The 25,043-nt window shown below is 41.7% G+C and overlaps 1 protein-coding gene across 8 annotated transcripts in view; it reads right to left on the bottom strand.

Moving 5' to 3' along the window:
* Positions 1–25,043, bottom strand: part of LOC147108729 (myelin transcription factor 1-like) — an 86,107-nt gene that overhangs the window by 39,010 nt on the left and 22,054 nt on the right. For 3 of the 8 annotated variants that reach the window (XM_086005493.1, XM_086005487.1, XM_086005488.1), the window contains exons 8-18: positions 24,821–24,955; positions 23,093–23,183; positions 21,172–21,279; positions 19,695–19,906; positions 19,049–19,251; positions 17,128–17,388; positions 14,606–14,760; positions 13,906–13,968; positions 13,716–13,784; positions 13,073–13,135; positions 11,248–11,331 (exon numbers count right to left, since the gene is read on the bottom strand). In XM_086005493.1, coding sequence (XP_085861619.1) covers positions 11,248–11,331; positions 13,073–13,135; positions 13,716–13,784; positions 13,906–13,968; positions 14,606–14,760; positions 17,128–17,388; positions 19,049–19,251; positions 19,695–19,906; positions 21,172–21,279; positions 23,093–23,183; positions 24,821–24,955 — 1,444 coding nt within the window. The remainder of the gene's footprint in view (positions 1–11,247; positions 11,332–13,072; positions 13,136–13,715; positions 13,785–13,905; positions 13,969–14,605; positions 14,761–17,127; positions 17,389–19,048; positions 19,252–19,694; positions 19,907–21,171; positions 21,280–23,092; positions 23,184–24,820; positions 24,956–25,043) is intronic. The other 5 variants (XM_086005494.1, XM_086005491.1, XM_086005489.1 and 2 more) reach the window with 4 other exon arrangements.

A 25,043-nucleotide genomic window follows, 5' to 3' on the forward strand; every position in this document is an offset into this window, starting at 1 on the left:
TGTGTAAAGTGTTTAAAGAAGTTCTACTAACCTTTACTTACCTTTACAGCCTTCCTTCCTTCAGGTCTCAGGAGTCCCTCATCGCACCGGCACAGAAAGCAGAATGGCCGCGATCTGTCAAAATCTGCAGCCTCTGCTTTCTGTTCCGGGGAGAACTCTAAATCATCCTGAGAGGAAGGAATTAACCTGGAGTACAGATTGTCAATGTTTGACAGCTTCAAACAGCTGTGAAACGCTGATATTTCATCTGTCAAAAGGTCTTGACAGATGAAATTTCAATCTGTGACGTCACCTGTTGCCAGGTGGCCCTTAATTGGTCTGCTGAGCTCGCTGGGTGGGTTCAACAAGGTCAATCAAGTCTAAATCACGTGGGTTGGCTAGAACTCGATGGAGGCGGGACTACAACCCCGTAAGTTGTAGTCCCGCCTCCTCAATGAAAATCCAGCCCTTTTCCTCCCCCGAGTTGCCACTCAAACTCATTTGCATATTGCCAAACGCAAAATGTGCCACGAGCCAGCGCAATTTTAAAACACAATTTAAAAAAAACGTTGCTTTAAAAAATATTCCTCGATATATTTAAAAGTGGCAACTTGGTGCCGTTTGACTCATACAGCTGAAAATGGGTTTATCACAAAAAATAAAGCATTTTAAATCACAGTGTCAATCCGCCACCTGTGAGTAACCCGATTTTAAATGACTGAAAATGACTTTTAAAAAATATACAAAACTAGCTTCTAGTTAGATTAGGGTACAGTAGTCAGTTCCTTAGTAAATTAAAAAAAAATTCATTCAAAACCTTTCAAAAGGTACCTATTAGTGTCCTTGCACCCAAAAGTTCCAGCTTAATTTTAGGAGCCTCCTCGAAGGCCTGCAAGCCAGCGCAATTAGCGGAAACTCCCAATGGTGATTAATTAATGGGCAGGTTTGTGGGCGGGGCCTGCTTCTAGCATGATGTTTTTAAAACTTGTGCAAAAGATCGCGGAAACTCGCGTGCTGAACACAATTTGCGCTGAAAATTCCGCGATCTTTTGGACCGGTTACACCGATATCGAGGGAATTGCGCTGAAAAACCAACGCAATCGAGCGGAAATTCCAGGTCATGATATTTGTTGTTGTGTTATCTAGTGTTACAGACACACTTGATGTTAGACTTTTATATATATTCCAGCAGATCTCTTATAACATTGCTCATGGTGAGGTGCAGTTCATGCTGTTTTGTTAAAATACGGATGTTATGCCATGTAACAGACGATATTGCCAGGGCCAGTGATTTATGGTGACTGAATAAGATAAATACTGTTTTATTATTTGGTATTATGGGATTTTTTTATTGGTGTTCAGGAGACTGAATTCTGAGGCTGTTCAATTTTACTGTGAAATCAGTAAAGCAGTGGACCTGATTATTCTTACATTTATAAATCAGTGGCCTTTACCTTATAAATATTCCTTTACCTTAGTTTTAATTTCTTACCTTTTTAAAGCTGGCAATGCATAGCAGTAGGGTATGGTATGCAAGACAGACCAGATTTGAGGTAGAGATTCCTCTTGTTTACGCCAATAATATCAGCGCAATCCGGGCGGAATCTGCAGAACCAGCACAAAAGATCGAGGAAGTTTAAACGTAAGCGAGTTACGCCCAAAACTACTTATGTTCTTGTGTTCTGCGCACTTTTATGCTGGTTCAAGATTCAATTCGCCCGGTCAGGCCCTGGCCACAAAACTGGCCACCCCCCTGGTCGATATTGCGAGATTCCGCCGATTGCGCTGGTTTGGGAAGGCTCTTCAAATTGCGCTCATTTTCTTAGGCGCAAATGCACTAGTAGGCACATTTTAAAAGTTTATTCATAACAAAAAATATTTAATTTACTATGAAACCAATTAGTGTACATCAATGAAAGTAATAAATGGTTCAGTATAGTTTTAATAAGTAATTTTCAGTGATTTTAAATCAGGTTACTCACAGGTGGAGTATTAAAAATGCTTTTTTTTGCTGATAAACCCATTTTCAGCTGTATTGATAAACTGCACCAGGTTACCACTCTTAAATACATCAAGGACTATATTTTAATGGAAAAAAAGGAAACAACAATGTTCTATGACACTGCCCAATTGTGCTGGTTCATGGAAGATTTTACGTTTGTGATTATGCAAATGAGTTTTTGAGGAAACCTGAACTGTAACTTAACCAGTGCAATTTCAAGCACATATTGGGCACAATTTCCCAATTGTGCACAAAGCAGAAACTCTGCCACCTAGTGTCTAGCCACACTGGGGGTGGTATTGGGTTTAACAGCACTGGGGGATGGTCGTGCGATTTGGTGGCACTGAGGTGCAGATGCTGGGATTTGGGAGTATGCAACAAGGGTGAATTTAGTTTGGCAACACTGTGGAGGGGAAGCCTGAGGTTTGGCAGAACTGAGGATTTGGCAGAATCAGTAGCATCGGCACAGAGATTGTGGCAGGAGCCGAAGATGCTGGCTTTGGTTTTCCCAATGTTTAACTGCAGGAAATTGCATCTCCCCCAAGACTGAATGTTGGACAAGCAGTCTGTCAACTCAGAGGCAGTGCAGGGGTCAGGAGAGGTGGTAGAGAGGTAGAGCTGGATGTTGTCAGCATATGGAAGCTGACTCCTGCGGATGATGCTGCCCAAGGGAAACATGTAGATGAGCATAAGGAGGGGTCTGGAGCTAAATTGCTATGCATCATTGTGCTTACTTATAATTTTATTTTCAATTGGTCTTTTGTCAAATTTCTTTGCTCTTTACTTTTGAGGCAGCTAGTTTTGCTTAGAAGTCTCCCTTGACATTTTTTTGTGTGGAAAAGTTCCCTAAAATTTGCTGTATGGTTTTCCCAATGGGGATTACCCACCTTATTGATTATATATGTTGGAGAATGAAGAGGTGGTGGAACATCAGGAAAGCTGGCAGAGTAGGTTTATATGCAGCACTGCAGAAAATCCACATCCTCTCACAGATACTGAGCTACCAGGACGTGTAGACTGAGAAGATCTTACAGTATTTAAATATATTCCTGGACATAGCACAAGAAGGCCTCTAACAACTGTGCTGCATCCGAAAGAAAGATCTGAAAACTTCCTGAAGAACCAGGACATTACTTACTATGGCTCAGAAAGTCACTATAGCATCTAATTTTCTGAATATAGACATAGGAATTTATAATAGAAATAAATGACAGAACATATGACTTTAAAATGGAGGCTGAATTATATGCCCTGGTCCATTTACCCCGACCCAATAACACTGCTTCATCCGAAGGCTACATTTGCTTTATATATATTGTAAGGTAGCTATAGTAGAAATTAATGGAAAACCTGGCATCATTTTAATGACAATTAGAAAAGCTAAACTTGTTATATTTAGCATCTGGTGTAAATTGTTCCTTTAGCATGCACAGAGATAATTGATTAATTAAACAGCAGTCCCTTGATATAAAATGCACTAAGAGTTGCAACTGGGAAAGAGGCTGTTAAACATTGCTCTACCATATGTTCCCCCCTACTCATACAGTATAAGGTAATCTATCTTAAGATAACTGTGTCAAATAATATAGCACTGCTGTGTTCATTACTTAAAAGTACCATTCTTTAGCCTTCATTAACACAGGGCAAGATTTCCCTCTTTTTGCTAATGTTAGCAAAAAAGATATGAATAAAAAAGGGGTGTGACGTCAGTAAAAAGTGCAAACAGACTGCGTTTAACGCTGTTTTCAGGATTCACATCCATCCCAAAATGGAACAAGCATTAGTGAAAATTGAGTTAAAGGAGGTGAAATTAGTCTTGGGCAGTAGCACAAAATGGGCAATAGCGGATTGGCAGCCCGTTTGACATCCAGCTCTAAAATAAAATCGGGCGGGGTGTAAAACGAGTTGCCGATCTGTTATCGCTCATTTTGCACTATCGCCCAAGACCAATTTCACCCCCAAAGTGTCTATTTTTATTTCCTGTTTTAGCCTTGTTAACTCAGAGCATTCCACTGTGTCAAATCAGACACTGTGTGTAACTCTAGACAAACCTGGTGCTAGTGACTTTATTTTGAAATGCCACTGCTGCAGTAACAGAAGTGAATAGCAAATGCCCATATCTTGGTGGAAGGTTTGAACCCCTGAAAATGGCAACAGTTTGAGATTCAGAAGCCAGAAGTTGCTGGTAATAGCTCAGTTTGAGGCTCAACTATAATATCTTATTGCAATACTATATAACATATTGCTTTACTGCCTGGCATATTATTGCTAAGTTCACATTGGAAATCAAGGTACAATTTTGAAAAATGCATTGTTCCACAAAACAAGACTCCAAACCCTAATAAACACACAAAGTAAGATTGCAAACATGTTGTGAAAAATAAAAATTTGTTACGTTACAAATAGTGCATTGTGTATTTATAAGCACACGACCGTTTAATTGTCAGTCAGTATAGTCATTTGATTTAATGTATTTCCGTGACATGAGGTCAAAAATGAACTCTACTTCGCAAAACCACATGATATAAATAAGAATTCTGGATAATAATACATCAATTGGACTTGGAGTTTTATCCTGTACCTTACATGAACCTTCTCTAGAATATAATTTGCTCAGAAGTGTTTAGCTATGCAGTTTAGTAACGCTATCAGTATAATTCTAAATGGAATTCTAATAATGACATTCATCAATCAGGAGTGTGGGAGTGAGTTCAGGGTTGGAGCCTTGAATCAGTTATTAACCACTTTCATTAATTTGGGAAAATGTTGGTGTGAAGGTCACGTTAATGGTAATCCTATTGCATTATCGTCAACTATACAGATGCAAACCACAGCAAACTAAGAAGGTGTACAGACATAAATGTAAGCTGCTACTGAACAGCAAAACAGGCAAAGCTTCAATGAACATGTTCAATGTGGAAGTATTTTATGTTAACTGTTAGAACAAGAGAAAAGATGGTTCTGTAAGGGTTGATTTGATGAGAGTTTGTGTTGGGGGAGAAATTTGATTGCATTGTACAAATTTTGTGGGCATAAAATGGGCGTTAACGAGGGCCAATTTCGGCCAGCAACGTCCTGTGCCTCAAGAATGTCTGAAAGATGTCCAACCCAATACTGGGGCTGCGATTTCGCTGACCGAGGTGGGTCCGGGGCGGCCGGGGTCAGTGGTCAGTCTCGCAGTCCCAGCCCGCTGCCTACTGCAGCCCGCACTCTCCAAGTGATTTTACGTTAATAGGGCTTGTTAAGCCCGCCCTGCGAGGTTCCCAGCCAATTAAGAGGAAGCGGGTCTGATGACGTCATTTGATGACGCATCATCAGCCGGTTTCCTTAAAGGGGCCATGTCCAAATTGATCTTGACAGTTCTGCTGTCAGTGTTCTACAGCATTAAGGTGCTGCAAACCCTGACAGGCACTGCACGAAGGTCCACGGCTGCACCCAGGCTCTCCCATGACTCCCTCCATATGCTTATGGAGGGAGTCACAGCACGCAGGGAGGTTATCTTCCCTTCCCATGGGCAGAAGAGACTGTCCCAGGAGATCAACGCAGCCTGGTTGCTCATTGCACAGGAGGACACACGCAGGGATGTCATCAGGAGGACCAGACTGCAGTGGCGCAACCCTTTCAATGATCTCAGTAGATCACGAAACGTTACTGCCAAGCCACACTCAACCTCATCCTGCTGTGTCTCTCATCACATCCCTGCCTTCCCTACCCCATTACTCTGCCTTCCCTACCCTACTCCTGCACATCCTTACTCACACCAACTTACCTTGCACTCCACCCTTCCCTCTCTATCTATATTATCACTTCCCCATCTCACTAGCCACCCCTCACACTCTCCCTCATCCTAGTGCAATCATACCAACTAACAACACACAAGAGTAGGCAATTGGATGGTTTAGCCAATGGTCATGTAATGTGCTGTCAAACATTGAAACCTTTATTTTCAACACTTTGCGTTCTTGGACAGATTTGTGTACACCTTTGGAAATGGCCCAGTGAGTTGCAGTGAATGGTGAGACATAATGGAACCCCCCGCAATGGTGGTGAGTGTGAAAGGAATGGTTTGGCCATTGTAGGGATGCTTTATGGTGATGGTGTGGGGTGGTGCCAACCTGGCGCATCATGTGGCAACCAGGGTGTACAACGTCAAGTGAAGTAAATCTGGCCATGGTGAGGCCATCCCTGGCCTCCCGGGCAGCAATGTGGTCGGGTGCTGATGCCCTGTGTCCTGTGCAGCATCAGGTGATTGTGGAGAAGGCTGGTGTTGTTGTTGCTGCTGGTGTGCCCGGTGATGCTGGTGTTGGGGCTGATCTTGGTGGGATTCTGAGAACCAAGGTGACATAGTTTCAAGGGCAATGATGCTGATGGAATAGATGGCAGATGAGGTTGAGATGACAGAAGCGAACTGTCAATGGTGAGAGAGGTTGTTCCAATGAGGTGACACTGGGTAGAGAGTTTGCTCCAAATACTTGCAAGCTGCAGAGAGCTCAATATGTCTTCCAAATGCAGTAACCAACAGTTTCTGAGCTTTGAAAGTGAACAGCTGCAACATGGGATCTTTTATACAACTTTGACAGCTGTCAGGTCATGAGTTAATTCAATGCTGAATCCACTCACGACACACTGAGATGACGTGTTCCCCGAGCAGCGGGTAATCCGTAGGGGAGCACGTAAACTTGAAATGTAGGCTAAAAATAACAGTTAATTGGATGTTAACAACCCATTTAATGATGTGAATTGCCTCTCTCGCCGCTTGGTGTCGTGTTCAACGCCGACAGACCTGCCACCTGGGAGACTCGCGCGGAGGCGGGTTGACAGCGGGTTCCCTGCCCACTGTCAATCTTTGCTATTTTGACAGCTGACCCGCCTCCAAACCCGCCCTCTGAGCGCAGGCATAATTCAACCCCAGGTGAGGGCATTTTACTGTCTTCCCCTAAAACAGGCGTTAGGCCTCCTATATATGTAAATGAGGGGCCTCTTTTAGGCTCCCTATACCAAAATGGATTGCACTTAGGATTCTTAAGCAGCCGCTGCGGTCTAAGCAGTGACCGATACCAAAAAATATGTTTTTTAAATGAAACAATTTAAATAAAAGCCTATGGAGCCAGGAGGAGCAGGGATGCGCCCCCAATTCCATACTACTCACGATTGCCCGGCACCCCCGGCTCCGTTCCTTACCGTAGGCAAGTGGCCCGATATTCAACTGTGTAAAATGGGTGAGCTGCCTTTGGAGGCACAACAGGCCGCTCATCCAAATAATGTGAATCAGGCCTGAGGCCGAATTTTGAGCCGGCCTCGAGCCTCCCGTTTGGGGCTTGCGGCACCGAAAACGGATCATAACCAATTCTTAGGCTAATATCTCTTCTTCAGTGGGGTCAATAAGGAAAACTTGGCCAATATTTAACTCAGCACCAAATGCAGCATGAATTCCTACTGAAGAAAGACTGAAAACCCCCCCAAGTCTATTCTGTGCAGTTGACAGCCGCAGTTGGGGGAGTCAAGGAGTAGTTTGAATGGCAATGATAAATTGATAATGACCCGGTGCTTCACATGACAGCACAATATAAGAGAGAGGGACTAGATTAAAGGGGATTGGATCAAACAGAAAGAGATAACAAATATCTGATTCTGTTCTGTGCTAAATGAGCTAATAGTCCACGATAGCAATATGGCTCTCGGAAAGATTTCTTAGATGATTCACAATGAGAAAAAAGTGTAGGCAACGTAATTTAAATCTTGCTTTGTGTTATTGCATATTATGAAAACTACAGGTTAGCAGAGTTTTGTATCATCGATAGGAATCCATACATTAAACATAGGGGACCCAAAAACCCTTAGACCACTGCACTGGTATAAGTGCAGTGGGTGCAGCTGACCTCTGCTTCTGACCTCCAGGGTCGCACACTGATAGTGTGCCCATCAGTTTATATCCAGAGGTTTCTCGGGGAATTATATCTATATTTATCTCTATTTTTAAAACAATTGTAAGGTAATAGGAAGTTAAAAAGATAAAAGCCTAAAATTTCTGCCCTTTGCAGTTTTTCAACCAAAAGGCCTTTCTTAAACCTACTGCAGTTACGTCCAGGGACAACTTGGAGGGCATGTCTGAGGAAAGTTCCCGAGTTGCTCCAGGAATTCCGCCCAGCTTACCACTGACAAGCTCTGGGGGACTTCTGGCTACGGGGAAGGCCCCAGCAGTCAGAAAGAGAATTAAGGGATCTCTAAGAGATCAATTACTGTCAAACGTTTAGCCTGCCAATCAAGAAAATTTTTGTTATCATTTTTTGCAGCTTTTCTCTTCGGTCTGATTTGGGCCTCTGGCACCCATTTGCTGAGCAGCATGGTGTTGCTCCGACTTCTGCTATTTCAGCAGAATGTGTACCTTTGTTGCACCACTACAGGCACAGGTGCCTGCCCTGAATACTTAAATGACTCCATCGCCAGGATCTGGAACAGGATCAGCTACAGAGCCAAACCGTGGGGAGAGGTCCTGCTCCCTCAATAGGGCCCACCGAAGTTTTAGCCTAAAAAGTTCTGCGGACACTGGCAAACAATATAGGCAAAGCAACAGCAGGTTTTGCTCCTTTATTATGTTCTATGTCTTGTGGTGAGCTCACTATTAAAAAGAAAAAGAAAATACTTCATGCAGTGAATGAGCTTGTAGGGATTAGGACGAGTCCACTCTTCAGCAAAAGGAAGTTGTGAAAACTGGGAGCTTGCTCATTTCACAACACAGCTATGTGTGTCTGGAAATACAGCGGATAAATTGGGTTTTCTCAATTTTCGTTGAGCTTTTTAACAAAACCTGTGCCCTTCGCAGCTGAATTAATGAATGTTAGGACATTTATAGAAGTTAAACAGGTCATCAGCTGCTTGAAAAATGTTAAAGGATCATCATTACTGGTGCATTGTGATTAGATACTAGTTTTTCAACTAACAAAATCACACTCTAAGGAAGCGCATACTTTAAAAAGCAATTACTTTGTAAATTGAGTCAAACATGATGAAGAAAAAACAGATTTTTTCCCATCCCAAAATATTTTCAAAGGGAGTTTGTCAAAAACACTTTTCTAATGCTTGAGGCAAATATTACTGATATCACTAATAAAAATGTATTACTGGACACAGTTAACTTTTATTATTGGTGCAACATTTTATGCAAAATTAGTGGGCCACATTTTTACATAATAGACTTCACGCAAATGGTTGCTGATTTTGGGCAGGTATAAGTAGCTGAAATAACTGACAATTGTTTATTTTCTTGGATGTTGAATATGTTGAGATTTGATATTGGTGGATAGAATGACACTGTCTGGTTTATTTTTAGCAGGGATGTTGTACACGTCAGCAGCAAAGGCTGTTCTGCCATGTCAACATTGTAGCACTAGTCTCAAATGATCACCAGGAAACATTGCAATCCTCTTGATGCCATATTTAGGTCTGTAACAACTATTGTTTCTAAATCAAAAGATTATTTTATTTTATGAACCTAGATATGACTTGAGTCAGTTCATTTCACAATAAGAAGTGTTGTCCATCCTTCCCTGAACTTAACCCTATGCTTAATTATTTTAAAGTTTGCTCTTGGAATGTGGATATTGTACATCCCTGGTTGCCCTGAGGACAATTAAGAGTCTCCACATAGTGAGGGACTGGAGTCACATGTAGCACAGACTGGAAAGAAGTTCCTTTCCCAACCATTCTTATATACATGGCCAGATTTATTAATTCAATTTCACAACTTACCACGGTGGACTTATGAACTCACAACCTTTGGGTTGCTAGTCCAGTAGCATTACCACTAGGCAACCATGCCCTGGAACTGAATGACGGTTTACAACCTACACACAGCCTGAATCTGGCTCCTTTTTAACCTACCTGCCTCTCCTGAAACTGTATACGCTAAGGGTCTCAACTTTGGCTTTCATTACTTTGAATTACTGTAACATAAACTAATGGTTTTTGGTACAGTCTGGTAATAATAAAACTCAGTTTTACAGACTTGAAAGTCTGTACATCAGTTCCCAAAGACACAAGAATGTGGCATTCAAACTGGCCCATAGGTTACTTGTAGGTACGAGCCCTGTCAATTTGGCCCACAAAGCCCAGGCAACTTAGTTTCTATCTCCACAGGTGGAGATATATGCAAGTTAGTGGGAACAATGGTTTAAACTTTGCATGCAGCCTGTGAGGATCTATAATATGTACTTAAGTGTCCCACAAAGGCAAAATACTTAAAGGGGCTGAGCTTTGGAGTGTTGAAGTGTTCTGATTTAAAACCTCAAAAGTTAAAAATGTTTTGTTTCAGTGGTAATCGTAATGCAGCCCAGGGCCCACTTGTGCCTGACTTGCTCCTCACCTTTGACCTTCAGCAGCCAATGCTCTAAGTGTATCTAGTTCTCCATCCACAGCCCACTAGCTCTGGGATGTTGCTGGAGCTGGGATAGAGACAGGTTTAGATATAATGGGGTAGTGGTCTTCAAAAAAAACACTAGTTTAGTTTAGTTTAGAGTCTCCTTTGACATCATCAAGAGATGTGTCCTTTATAATCAAGTACACCTATGTTGAATGTACCAGGACTATTCTTGAGACAATTGCCCATTTCCACCGCCCCCCCAACAGTCCCCAGGAAATTTTGCCATCAGTATTTTCTATAGAGCATTAAATTACCTCCAATGCCCACCCCCCCATTCAACTAATATATTGATTTCAAAACCCTGGTCCTTATTTACAAATCGCTCCCTGTCCTACCTCTACAACTTCCTCCAATAGTACAACTTAGCTCACACACTCTGTTCTTCCAACTCGGGCCTGTTGTGCACCCATCAGTGACATCGCTTTGAACCAACACAGCCTTGCACTCTGGAATTATCTCTTTAAACCTTTGCATCTTGCTATATCTCTCTCCACCTTCAAATGCATCTTCAAAATCTATCTTGTCAACCAAGCCTTCAGTCACTTTCTCTACCTCTGCTCCTAACTCCTCCACGTGTCCCAAATTCTTTTTCCTGAAGTGCCTTGGGAGATTTTGCTATGTTAATGGTGATACATAAGTTCAAGTTGTTGCTGTTGTATTATTGAGTTACCTGCAACTAACACTGGTGTGATTAGTGAAAAACAAACTGATCTCTAACTATTTACAGCATGTGTAGGTAGTTCAGAGTTTTAGCAGTTTTTCAGCTTCTGATGGGGGAAGTTATGAGACATAACTGAATTAGCTTCTGCCACAGGAGAGCAGAGCCAGCAATATGTTCAAAACTTACTTCATGAGCTCAGGGTCCTCTTTATCATCCTTGGTGGGTGTTAATTTCTGTCCACTTTTCTTTGCACGTGGGCAACCTGACAAGCTGTAAAAACAACCAGAATGGGACTGACTCACAATGAAGGGTATGAACTGCTGCTGTTTGATATCAACGCATCTCACACAAATGAATAATTGTGGTCGCTGTGTGTTAGTTGAGAAGATATGTGGGTAGAAATTACTGTTTGTGATAATAGCTGATGAACACTTAATGGGGTGGATTTTAACTTTGGGATGGCTGACTGGCGGAGCGCGCTGGCTGCCCACCCATTCCTGCCTTCGGGAGGCCTGGGCCACTTAGAAGGCTGGGCTTCATTTCCATGGCGCCATCGAGCTGCTTGTACTGAACGGGTGTCCCGCTGTGGCTCACTGATTCTGGGCCGGTGCAATGTCAGGCAGTTCTGACGTCGCACTGGCCCACAGGTAGGTCCGGGGAGGTGAACGTGGATAGGGGTGAGCCCGGGCCAGCAGTGACCAACAGTATTGTTGTGGAGCCAGGGCAAGCGTTCATGCTCCTCTTGGCTCCGCAAAAACTTAACCTAGAAACTTTTCTGGGACGATTTTTGGAGTGGCCAGCAGCAGTTCCGTTAAGGCCGCTGAATACTGGGACACGTGGGTGGATCATGCGTGGTGTTTGCTCCACCCACGTGTCCCTGAAATTTGCAATCGGCCTCCTAATTATGTCATAGGACCTCGATATGCATAATCAAGAGGCCTACCGCCTGAAACAGGCGGGTGGTCTGGCCACAAAAGGGAAGGCCCCTTGCAAAATGGCGACGGCCGGAGCATCAGTGTTAGCAGGGTCTTGAGTCTACTGGCCCCGTTAATGCCCATTAGGCCATGTGAAAATCGTTTGTGTGACATTCCTCTGTCAGCTTCTTTAGTGGATGTGCTAACCCATTTAAATTAAACTGGCCATCTCCATTAAAATAGTGAGCATCAACAGCTTTAAGTATTAATGTGCTATTATTGCCAACAGTAATTTCCACTCCATAGTTACAGCATAAAGCCTTTCAGGGTAGTCGGTCATTCTGTTAAGTTTTTGATTCCTAGATTGTACAGAAGAGATGTCTTTTAGCAAACTACTTTAATGCCTTGTCATTAATTTAAAAATGAATAATGAATTTAAGACATTGATTAATAAGGCAGATTAGGGGTCCACAAGTTAATTAAACTATTCTGTAATTGAACAGTTTAAAAATGTACAGAATTTAAATAAAAATTGACCGTTCATTTCAAGGAAAATCATCACCCAGAAAACCTAGACCTTGTTAACTCTGAAGTGATTGCAAGGTTTTTTTATTTCTTGTTTAATCCTTGTATTTTAAACAGTTCAGCACAGAATAGTTCAGGTTCTGTATGCAACACAGTGACTTAAAGCTACAACAGTGGTTTCCAAACATTTCTGTGTGGGGAACCCCCTCAAAATACTGACACGCTCTTAGGGGCCCCCTCTCCTAATCTCAGGAAAAGACAGTGTCAGCTACCCAAAGGAAACCAATGCTCTCGTTGTAGAAATTATTTTTCTTAGTATACAACAACAAAAGCAACCAGTGAATCAACAAATACAGGAAAATATAGAATTCAGAGCTCTTGAGAGACTGTGCTTGTGGTAAGCCCAACCTTAGATGGACAGAAATCTGATGACTTTGTGGACCTCCTGGGATCCCCTTGAGGATCCCATAGGGTCTGCAGACCCCGGTTTTAAAACCGATGAACTACATCAGCATCTCTGACCAAGAGACAACCCATCTGATATTAAAGCTGATCAGTGTTATAGGCCTCACCTTCTGTGAGAAGTATAGTTCCCTGTCACATGACCAGACCCATCACAACCAGGAGTTGGGCACCTTAAAATGAAAGGAAACTTACTTTAGCATATTTAGTAGAATCCTTTTACATGCAATTAGTCAGGACGGACAGAAGAGTTGCTTATAAATTGAACCATACAAGAGTAGCTATAACAGCATTGACTGAGGCTCAACTCACAAAGATTTATTGATCTGATAAAATGCAATTTCCTGTAACTTTTCTGCCAAAATTATGGAAAAATTGCAAAAGCTATCATTTAACAATTCAGCAAAACTTTGTAAATAGGAGCCTGACTCAACAGCAATGCCATTTACAGACAAAAGATAATTTAAAAACTGCAAAAGCCCTACAAATTTTAATCGTTCGGCAAATTCTTACATAAGAGGTCGGGAAAAAGAACAGAACTTATTAAAAAATTGCTCCTTTTAGACTTGCACTTAAGCAGATTTGACTGTATCTCACTTATGAATAAACAACATGGCCATCGTGAGTTGCTGCAAAAAGATTTTACTGGAGAAATTCTATCAGAAAGTGATTAAAATGTCAAACGGTTATAAGAAATAAAAGGGAATGATGTGATGTGGCTGAACATGCAGATATTACAAAAAACAAACATACCTGAGTTCTGAAGAGTGGGCAGCCATGAGGTTTCTTAGACTTTTATCTGCCAAAGGACAACCAGAAAGGCTGCAATAGAAGAACCAGTAGAATTGAATAAAATGTATTTTTATATAACACCGAGTGAGTCATTCACCAAATTTTTATTGCGCTGTGATTTTCCATAGAAAACAAAAATCACACAAAATACCTGCGATGCGAGGCATAATTTCCAGTTATGTGACCACTGCCATCACATCCAGGGGTTGGGCAACTGAAAGAAAGTTGAAGGAACACAGAAAAGTTAGAATGGGGCCATTTAATTTTACCTTGTAGAAACTGTATGAAAGAAATGTGTCCGAACAAAACTAAATAAAACTGCCTTATCCATTAGGGTCTTCAGCTCTTGACCTAATTAATTACATAACAATGATGTCTGACTTCTCTTTCCTAAAAAAAGATTTTGTAGATACAAAATATACTTTTTTCTTTGCTTAAAAAACTTTATTGTTCTCCTAATATCTTTCTCTCACTGTAAGAGTTTCTTATCACTGCCAGCTTGAAAGGCAGGATAACCTTGGCCATACATTTTTTAAGCCAGTCACTGCTGTCTGTAAGCAATTTGATGAAAGGTGCTTACTGCACAGTGAGTTGCCCATCTCAATTTCCCCATGATCTCCAGGTATCATTAGTGACCCAATGGGAACGTAGAAGTTGGGTCCCAGTGACAGATAAGCTGCAATACCAGGCAGTTCTGGGCCTCAAAACTGTAACAATCTGCTTTGGTAACAGACACTCTATCACTGTGGCACTAAAAAAAAAATGTCAGTATAACAAGTCAGGCATGTCAATAAATGTTTGTATATATGCCATCTTCAGGTAACAAAACGTGAAGCAATGAGGTTATTTACGTTATTAATTCCTTCTTGGCATCCTTGCATGAAAATTTCAGTTTGAGGCTGGAGCTTGTGACCTCCCCAGGGTATTTTTTATCTTCCATACTTTCATCCATCACTTCCAGATCTCCAGCCTCTGATGAAGGGAATGAAGAGGTGGCAGGTTCCATCTAGGATCATAGAATATCATTATTTTCAAAGTACTTTAATTGTTACTATATTCCCTTCCTCTTCCTTTGTCTCACAAAGACCTCTGACAATCATGAGTTGGCTGCCACTCATCAGAAGGTATAATCCATAAACTCTGCTCAGGCGGGCAGCCACTCAACAGCGCATTTAGCGCTGGACTGCACGCTAAAATCATTTAAATTAGCAGGCAGCACGAAGTTTGCATGCTGCCTGCATCGGACTCAACGGGAGCGGGCTAATCGCACATTGTGATACCTGTGCCCATCTAGGGTTCAGCCGTACAGCACTGGCACTTTGATTCCAATACAGGTAGACTATCCTTTATCCGCACTTCTGAAAACCGAAAACCTCTGAAAACCGAAAGTTATTTTGTGCAGCGTAAGTCGTGCGCACGACATAACCCGAGTGGCGCCAAACATGACCCGACGCGGCCGATGCTTTTCTGACCTGATTTGCGGGCCAGCTTAGCGTAGGAGTCAGCCGATATCTGGCTTTCCCACAACTGGTGGCGGCAGTCGAGCCCCAGACCCCCGCTAAGTCACGGAATTCAGATACGGAGCAGGGGGAGCTGTAAACAGACTGGGAGCGGCAGCACAGAGAAGCAGGAAGGGGAATGAGACACGGAACAGTCGCAAGAGGTAGCCTGAACTTTTAAAATTTATATTAAATACAAATACTAATTACCAAATTAATTTAATGTTCAGAGTTTCCCAGTCTGAAATAATACCTTCTGAAATCCGAAAATTTCCGAAAACCGAAACACAGCTGGTCCCAAGGTTTTCAGATAAGGGGTACTCAACCTGTAGTAGTATACCGTGAACCAGGGCTCTGCTCCCCGACTGGTAGATCGTGAATGTTTTGAGGATGCAGGTGGGGAGCATTTACACTCTCCTGTAAGTTTTTTAGTGTGTGTTTTGTTTTACTACATTTTATTTCAAGAAACTAAACAAGACAAATAGATTATGAGTTGAAGCAGGAAAACATTTGAACTATTAATGGCCTAGATAGAAACAATTTTTAAAAGTTAAATTTACAAAAACTTTTTTTTGTAAAAGAGAAAACTTGTACACCAGTATTCACACAGATGTTGTACTGCTGTATATTCTCAACATGGCATTTATGGAGGGTACATTGGTGGTCTAACTGAGCATATTTGTACAATAATTTAACATATTTCAGGTTGGAGATGTGGGAGCAGCACAGCTGGACAGCACCTTGAAACCTGGCTTCACCTCTCACTGATGTTACACTCCACTTGTTGCCAAGACCAAGCGGGTTAAGTTGGATTTCTCGGGGCAGTTTTTATTTGGTGCAGTCCGGAGTCAGGTTGAGACCTGGCTATGGAGTTGTGCTGCCACTGTTTTTGTTGGTGGGCACACAAAACTGCTTCATATAGATGTGAAAGTAACCAGGACTACACTGGAGGTACACTACTTTGAAGAAAGACTGCAGTATTCAATGTGTTATCCCTCCCTGTATGTGTAGTTTTCTTACAACCTATGTAGTAGTCCTATTGTAACTGAAATGTGCTTTCTTGGGGTACTAATTGATCACTTTCAGCATCTCAATGCTACTTTTTAATTCACATATGCTGTGTGTTGAGAAATGTCTTAATTTGATATTTAAGTTAGATCAGCACGCAATGTAAATGCTGCCATAAAACACTTTCTATCCAGCTGCTCCAGAGTCTCTCGGGTCCAATTTTCCCCCTGTGGTCTGGGTCTAAATGCAAAATGAGATTTTCACACTTGGCAGGTGGTTTCACCGAAGGATCAGGAAAGAATAGCTGAAATTAGAACACCTGTTTGCATCCTGTGCTCCATGTTTCCATATTTCCTTACTGACAGTCACAAATGAGTTCCAGAATTGGATTTGCTAAGACCCACTTAGGTGCTTCTTAGATGCAGCAAACAAGCTTTTTTTTTGTAAATAAGACATTTTTGAGATGATCTAATGTTGCGAGGCACTCATATGTATTTGCACTGAGTCACAGAATAACCATAATCAAAATTTCCCACATGGGCAGTTCCACATCTGAGCTGACTCATCAGGCAGGAAGGGGAAATTAGATGTTGAGCCAACTTAGATCACCCTTATGAGTCAGTCACCACTTGCAGGAGAATAAGGCAGAAAAGAGGGAGTGATGAAAGTATGATTGAAATAAATTATTTTGAACCAAATGATGTGTTGAGCTATGTTGTTTCCTGTATCTGATAATTGAGTTTGTTCATAAACCAAATGATGTATACTTTGGCAGAAGTTTTGTTGCTGAATGCCACTAACCTTACAGAAAACAGAGCACATTTCTCATTAGTTATCAATCAAGTGTGATCCTTCCAAGAACTCACCTCTTCAGACTCTTCCTCCCTTTGTCTGCTTGGCTTTGTGTAGTCAATAGGGCCATCATATTCATCCTGTTTAGAAGTTTGACTGGACTGCGGAGAACCCATTACACTGCTACATGTGCTGCTGCTTCCATGAAGGTAGGAGGACGATAAATCTGCTGACCTCACATTAGAGCTTATAGCAGAAAATACATTTTCCCTTTTTCGGTTTTTATTCATGCTGAGGTCCAGGGTTCCATTTTCATCTACCTCAATATCCATGTTCTGCAAAATAATTGAACAAGGGTTTCATCAAAAACTATTTTTTCTTATTTTTGAAAATGCAACCAGATGTTTTGTTACCTTGGTCAGCATGGTTAATAAAGTTTGATATTATTAATGGATCTCCCCATATCTTTGCTCATAGTAAGTTGTTGGGTGTACTGTTTTATAATGACAGGAGTGTTGCACAATATTACACACAATGTATTATTCTGCTGTATGATGGAGCTGTGTGTAAATTGGCTTGTCCTTTAAAGGCCATAAAGGCTAGCTGGCATAATAGGCACATGCTGAGGTCAATTCCAGGGTAAATGTTTCTGTGTAGAATGACAGCTTGTAAATCCCTGGCTCTTCCGAAGATCAGAGGAAACCAGCAATACAGGACGACTTTCCTTTGCTTCGATTTTGTTTTGAAGTGTGACATAAAAATTTGCATTGGTGACAACTGTGACAGGCATGTCTCAAAACATTTCTATGTATATACAACACTGTTAACTATGTCATCTGATGGCAATAATGAACTGCAACGCACAAATACTTTTGGTGGTTTTAACAGTTGGCTTTGCCTGGTGCCAAACAAATCCTAAGATGTTCACAATATATATTAATGATCTGGACGAGGGAATTGGATGTAATATCTCCAAATTTGCAGATGACACAAAGCTGGGTGGGAGGGTATGCTGTGAGGAGGATGTTGTGAAACTCCAGTACGATTTGGACAGGTTGGGTGATTGGGCAGAAACATGGCAAATGCACTATAATGTGGATAAATGTGAGGTTATCCACTTTAGTGGCAAAAACAGGAAGGCAGATTATTATTTGAATGGCAATAGATTGGGAGAAGGGAAGTGCAAAGAGACCTGGGTGTCCTTGTGCACCAGTCGCTGAAGGTAAGCATGCAGGTGCAGCAGGCGGTTAAGAAGGCAAATGGTATGTTGGCCTTCGTAGCAAGAGGGTTCGGGTACAGGAACAAGGATGTCTTGCTGCAGTTGTACAGGGCCTTGGTGAGACCGCACCTTGAGTATTGTGTGCAGTTTTGGTCGCCTTATCTGAGGAAGGATGTTCTTGACATGGAAGGAGTGCAGCGAAGATTCACCAGGCTGATACCTAGGATGGCAGGAATGACGTATGAGGAGAGATTGTGTTGATTGGGCTTATACTCACTGGAGTTTAGAAGATTGAGAAGGGATCTCATCGAAACCTATAAAATTCTGTCAGGCCTGGACAGACTAGATGCAGGAAGGATGTTCCCGATGGCCGGGAAGTCCAGAACCAGGGGTCATAGTCTAAGGATAAGGGGTAAGCCATTTAGGACTGAGATGAGGAGGAATTTCTTCACCCAGAGAGTGGTGAACCTGTGGAATTCTCTGCCACAGAGGGCGGTGGAGGCCAGCTCATTAAATATATTCAAGAAGGAGTTGGATATATTTCTTAAGGCTAAAGGGATCAAGGGATATGGGAAGAAGGCAGGGACAGGGTACTGAATTTGGAGGATTAGCCATGATCTCATTGAATGGCGGAGCAGGCTCGAGGGGCCAAGTGGCCTACTCCTGCTCCTATCTTCTATGTTTCTATGTTTCAAACCTCAGAATTATACCTTCCTTGTTCAATATTTCCTAAACAACCCATCCAACTGTACAGTTAGTGGAATGCAGTGACTTACCTTAGAGGGGTGATCCTGATGCTTAGTGCTTAGATTCTCTGGCATTTCCCAACAACGTGTAGATAGATTGAGGATAGCCGTGGCAGCCATATGTGCGGCTTCTGCATCATGAGCGTAGTCGTAGCCACCAGATGAGGATGAGCTTTTAACATAGTTAGTAGACAGACTGTGACTGGGTGAGGAGGCTTTTGGAAATGGTTTTGCTGTGTGGGAAACATGGAATTTTAAACAGGTCAGCAAGATTCCACTTCAAATGATTTCAATATTAATCCCATGGTTCACAAAATGATATGGATCATATCAAAGGTACAGTGATTGCAGCAGATCTAGATTCTGAATAATCCTAATCTTTTCAGGTTTCATGCAATGTATCTGTGTTTGACTGAGATGCAATCGGAAATACTCATGAATACAGATATTTAAGCTATTATTTATATTGCCATTTAAGAATCAGCTTTGTCATTTTGTTATGCAGAATTTCCATGCTAAAATTGCTAATAACACAATCAATTCAGTCGTGCTAAATCTGAAGCGTGAAATAAATTGCTCCTCTGTCACTCCTAATATCAAGTGACAGAGGCTACAGTTTCTGGCTTTCATTCAATCTTGATGTTTGATTGTTTTGGGTTTCAAAATACATACTTACATTTAAAGGTTTTGGGTGAGTTTTCAGATGCCTGAAGTTTTGGAGCAATCACACGTTTTCCAAAAACCTGCGCATCAAAACTAGCATAATCAAACGTAACCTTGGAATACTTCTCCAACTCCTTCGCTAGGTTAGCACGAGGGGTGACTGGCAGCATGTTAGGCCTGTAGCTATAGTGCGGAATCTCCAACTGTTTCACGAAGCACATCGGCCTGGAAGTCACAAAAAGAGTTAAAAGTTGAATTGCAAAGCTCTGTCCAAGCCTGTGTCTCGTTCCATTTATTTAGAGATGTCAGTCGGAATGAGCAAAGCAGTCTGAATTTTCATTCATTTTGTGCTAACAACATTAATTTGTGCAAAAATGTAAAAGAAACTTCAAAATTAACGCCTGCTAATTTCTCCAAGAGTGGAAATTGCTGGATGTCAACTCACTGGCAAAACTGCCACAAGACTAAGATAGCTCTATTATCCAAATTTGGGTTATCAAGGTAGCACCACCTAGTAATCTATCTGAATGCCACATGTGGAAACTTTGCTGAGATTGATATATTCCATCCATATTTTATCAGACTTATTATTTGAGTTTGTAACTATCAACCGATTCACTGAAAACATGTGACTGAATATAATATCCACAGTACTGATACAGTATGGTATATTTTAAAAATTCACACACTTGGCGCAGATCTTCCCCCAATGGAAATGCATATCGGAAATGCAAGGATGGAGGTCAGCGGGTCCCACAGAATTGACCTCCAATGAATGGGAAGTCCTGCAGGATACACTGACCTCTGTGCCTGAATTCCCGATAAGCGCTCCTGGTCAAATAAAACTACGTGTTGAGAGTGGGGAAGAGCAAACCTATAGGCCATCAATATAAGACAGTCACCAAGAAATCAAATAGGGAATTCAGAAGAAACTTCTTTACCCAGAGAGTGTTGAGAATGTGGCACTCGCTACCACAGGGAGTGGTTGAAGCAAATAGTATAGATGCATTTAAGGGGAGGCTAGACAAGCATATGAGGGAGAAGGGAATAGAGGGTTATGCTGATAGAGTTAGATGAGGAAAGACGGGAGGAGGCTCGAGTGGAGCATAAACGCTGGCATGGATTGGTTGGGCCGAATGGCCTGTTTCTGTGCTGTATATCCTATGTAATTTGTAATATACCCATATATGAATATATATATGTATAATTATTTCAAGGTATTATTTACATTGCCTTTTAAAAAGCAGCTTTGTCATAATGTTATGCAAAATTTCCATGCTAAAATTGATAATACAAAAATATTCTATTATTCAATGTAAAGAATAGTTTGTAGACTGTGCTATTTTATGATCTGTGCATGTAAATAGGATACCTGGTAGTTATTTCTTGATGATCTAAATAGTGGTGCACAGAAGGTGTTTCCTCTAATTTGCTGTAATTTTTGCAGCTTTCACTGGTTTGCCTTAGGCTCTTTGATGTAGTAAACCTACCTCAACACTCTGTCAGAACTTTGGCTGCTCTTGGGAGATTCACTGTTATGCTGTTTCTCATGAGATTTTGCCAGCTTCTCAGCAGCAGCAATAGGACATCCAGAAAGGCTGTGACAAAGAAAGCAGTAATTTAAGTTAGCTACACTTCTGAGGATGGCTTCGAATCAAAATGATAAAAAAACGATTTGATGGAAATATAGGGATGCATTTCATGACTGGTCCTGTATGAACCCTTAACAATCTTGTACTAAATCCCTCTGTGCACTTTTTAAATGTAGGGATGAACCCATTTGTTTTAAGCATGCATACAGAAACTGCACCAGACAGAAAATATATTCCTTAATTTCTGGAATACTGTGAATTAAAACACTGGCCACACTATTTTTGATGTTGGCTGTATTCAGTGTTTCCTTTTATTCAGCAAGGTAATTATTAAGTCATCTTCTTGGTTCTATACATTTTACTCTATATTAAATTTTAGAAATGTTAATGAAAAAAATAACTTTGCATTTATATAGGGCTTTTCACAAATTCAGGATGTCCCAAAGCATTTCACAGGTATTTAAATACTTTCTTAAATTGTAGTCACTGTTGTGATGTAGGGAAACACGGCAGCCAATTTGCATACAGCAAGGTCCCACAAACAGCAATGAGATAAATGACCAGATAATTTGTTTTGGTAATGTTGATTGAGGGATAAATATTGGCCAGGACACTGGGAGAACTCCTCTGCTCATCTTTGAATAGTGCCATGGAATCTTTTACATCCTCCTGAGAGGGCAGACGAGGTCTCGGTTTAATGTCTTATATGGAAGCCAGCACCTCCGACAGTGCAGCACTCCCTCTGTGTCAGCCTAGATTATGTGCGCAAATCTCTGGGGGGCTTGAACCCATGACTTTCTGATATGCTACAACTGGGCCAGGCTGACTCCCTAGGCATGATAACCATGGTTTCTGCTCCAATATGCGAGTGCGAATGTCGGGTGAGGACAAGATCAGGTTCAGCTGTGATGATTTCCAGGAGGCACTGGACAGTGATCAGGGGCAGCTGATTTCTCCCCCCGCTCCCCACACCCCCGCTCCCCTAACCCAGGGGCAGTGGGGCCAAATGTACCCCAGTTGAGATAAGCAAAGTCAGCACAGGCTGGGAATGGAACATGGGACCTTACGGTTTGGTGTGGCTGAGCTTCTCACTAGATAATTGCAATGAGCCATGAGCAGTGCAAATGAGTAGCAATGAGTCAACATAATGAGAGTTCCGCCTTGGCTGGGGTGTCAGGTAGCAGAAGTTCCTCCAGGGAAGTCAAAACAGGCCAATCTTGCCAATCTTGCACACCTCCTAGCAACCTGTTCTGATACAGTGAGTCCTGGAAGGTGGCAATCTGCCTCCTCTCTTTTTAAAAACTTTTTTGGCCTACTTAATGTTATTTTCCATTTCTTTCAGTAATCAGACAGCAATACCTGACTGAGAGGACAGGTGACAATCTGCTACCAGGTCTCTGCCTTTAGGTGGTTGTTAGTAGTTGCATGAACACAGCTTGAATTGCCTCCCTTGTATTGGGGAGATGTCCAGCGTTGCTCCCTTGCCTCCTGCTGACAGATTAACCATGACTGCGTGGTACAGTGCACTGGAGCAGCATTAACCTGCGATGCCAGCTACCTGCCTGCTCTCTAAATTAGGAAATTATTTCTTCAACCCTCCTTCCTGCTTTCAAGATCCAAAGGAATTGGCAGAAACTATTTTTTCCCAGGGCTATATAAAGAAAAAAGGGTGCAGATTTTGAAAATAATCAAAGACTTCAAGAATACATTTTAGCCAGATTTAACATCCATTCTGAAACACTGTAGTACAATTGCTCTGCTGCATCTGTCACCTTTAAATGATTTCAAAGTACCAGTTATATGAAGAAAGCTTCCCTACCTCCTGTGAGTATTTCGGTTGCTGTTGACATGCCCCTGTCCTGTGCAGCCTGGTGTGGGACACTTCAGAACGTTTTCATGCATGGCAAGAACTGAATAAGCAAGTGAAAAGCAAAAAGTATCAAACACTGCCTGCCTTTTTATAAGTAGTATCACCACTTCATTCTAGGGTTCAGATACAGCTTGTAAAATGTAACGTTACTTGGCAGATTTATTTTTTGGCAATTGCGTCAGAGCTGTAGTTTCATGGGCCGAATCATAAGCATTAGTTAAGTGGCTGTTCTTTATACGTGAGTGCTGGCAGGGTATTTAACCTTGGGGGAGGGAATCACAGGGGAATATGATTCTGTCCTCACCCACTATCCACACACACACACAGTTTTCCAGCAGGGGTCACTGGATAGCGATCAAGGGCAGAAACCCTGAATGATTTTCCTCTTGCTTGCTCAGGGATGCTGAGGCCAACTGTATCACTTCAGCTGCTGCTAACTCAGCACGGACTGGCAACTTAACCTGGAACCTTTTGGTCTGTATGACTCAGTCATAAGCTTATTTTACGTACAACTAAAACCATTGAGGGACTGTATAGCACAGACTTAAATTTACTATTTTAAAAAGCAGGAAGCCTTTACCTAAAAAAGTGTACAAGAGAGAATCATATCTCTGTGACAGTCATTACTAGGATTGTTTTCAACTAACCAAGGTGCGGGAGCCCACTGATAATACCATGAGCTATGCAACTATTTCCACATTGGGACTAATGCTTTTATGTCTATGTAAGCTCATAAGTATTGATTTTATTTAATGGAGCAAATAGTTCAGTTTATACAGAAAGCAGGACCCTTTTCACTATTTCAAACATGTAACACAGGGAGGAGTTGAGGCGAATAGTATAGATGCATTTAAGGGGAAGCTAGATAAGCATATGGAGGAGAAGTGAATAGAGGGCTATGCTGATAGAGTTAGATGAGGAGGCATGGGAGGAGGCTCGAGTGGAGCATGGCCTGGTTGGGCCGAATGGCCTGTTTCTGTGCTGTATATTCGATGTAATTCTATGTATTTGCAGATTTAGGCCACATTTCCTTAAAGAAATATATTGCTTTCACACAGTTCATTTTTGATGTTATGCTTTTGATTTAAAAGTGATCTTCATTATCAGTATCTGAGCCAATAACGACCTAAACACATGTTTTAGCATAAGGTTATAAATAATAATTGATCATGGTCACCCCAAACCCATGAGTAGCAGTAACAGAAACAATACTACACTAGGCCTGACAATTACTGTCAGCAGGGTTAGTGCACGAATACTTTACATGCTCATCAAATTACTCCACTATTTTAATGGAGACATTAACCCATTTATTTTAAATGGGTTAACACTTCCATTTAGAATACCAGCGAGATAATTTAATATGAGAAAATAATGCGTTCGTACAATACCATTGCTAGCAATGCTTTCTGGACTCTGGGCTGTCAATGACACACAAGGGGTAATTTTACAAATTGGCACTCCTGGGGTACTGCCTCGTCTGCTGGGAGTGCATTCGGAACTCTGGATGAAAACCCCCATGATTTTCCATCCATTAAAAATAATAGTCATAAAATTGCCCAAGTAATGCTATGAAGCTCTGCGCTGGGAGCACCAATTGGTAAAATGAACCTTGTTTAGTAGTGCTGTGAAGTTAAATCAAACAAGGGTCAATCTCACAAAAAGAAGGTTACTCACTCTCTGGAGGTATTTTATCCTTGTGCGGGCATCCAGAAAGACTACGATGGTGTGGATACAATCCTGTCACATGACCGGTGCCATCACAGCCTGGGGTAGGGCACTTGATCTCCCTCTTCTCAGATCTTGAGGGATCTATACAACAGGGTGTACAGAAAACACCAATACTAAGAATTCCTTTGTGCGCTCCCTGTAGTTAACTTATCCTCTAAGGTCATAGGAA

Source organism: Somniosus microcephalus, chromosome 13, assembly GCF_052327205.1.
Source record: "Somniosus microcephalus isolate GS21.2 chromosome 13, FLI_Smic_1.0, whole genome shotgun sequence".
Lineage (NCBI taxonomy): Eukaryota > Metazoa > Chordata > Chondrichthyes > Squaliformes > Somniosidae > Somniosus > Somniosus microcephalus.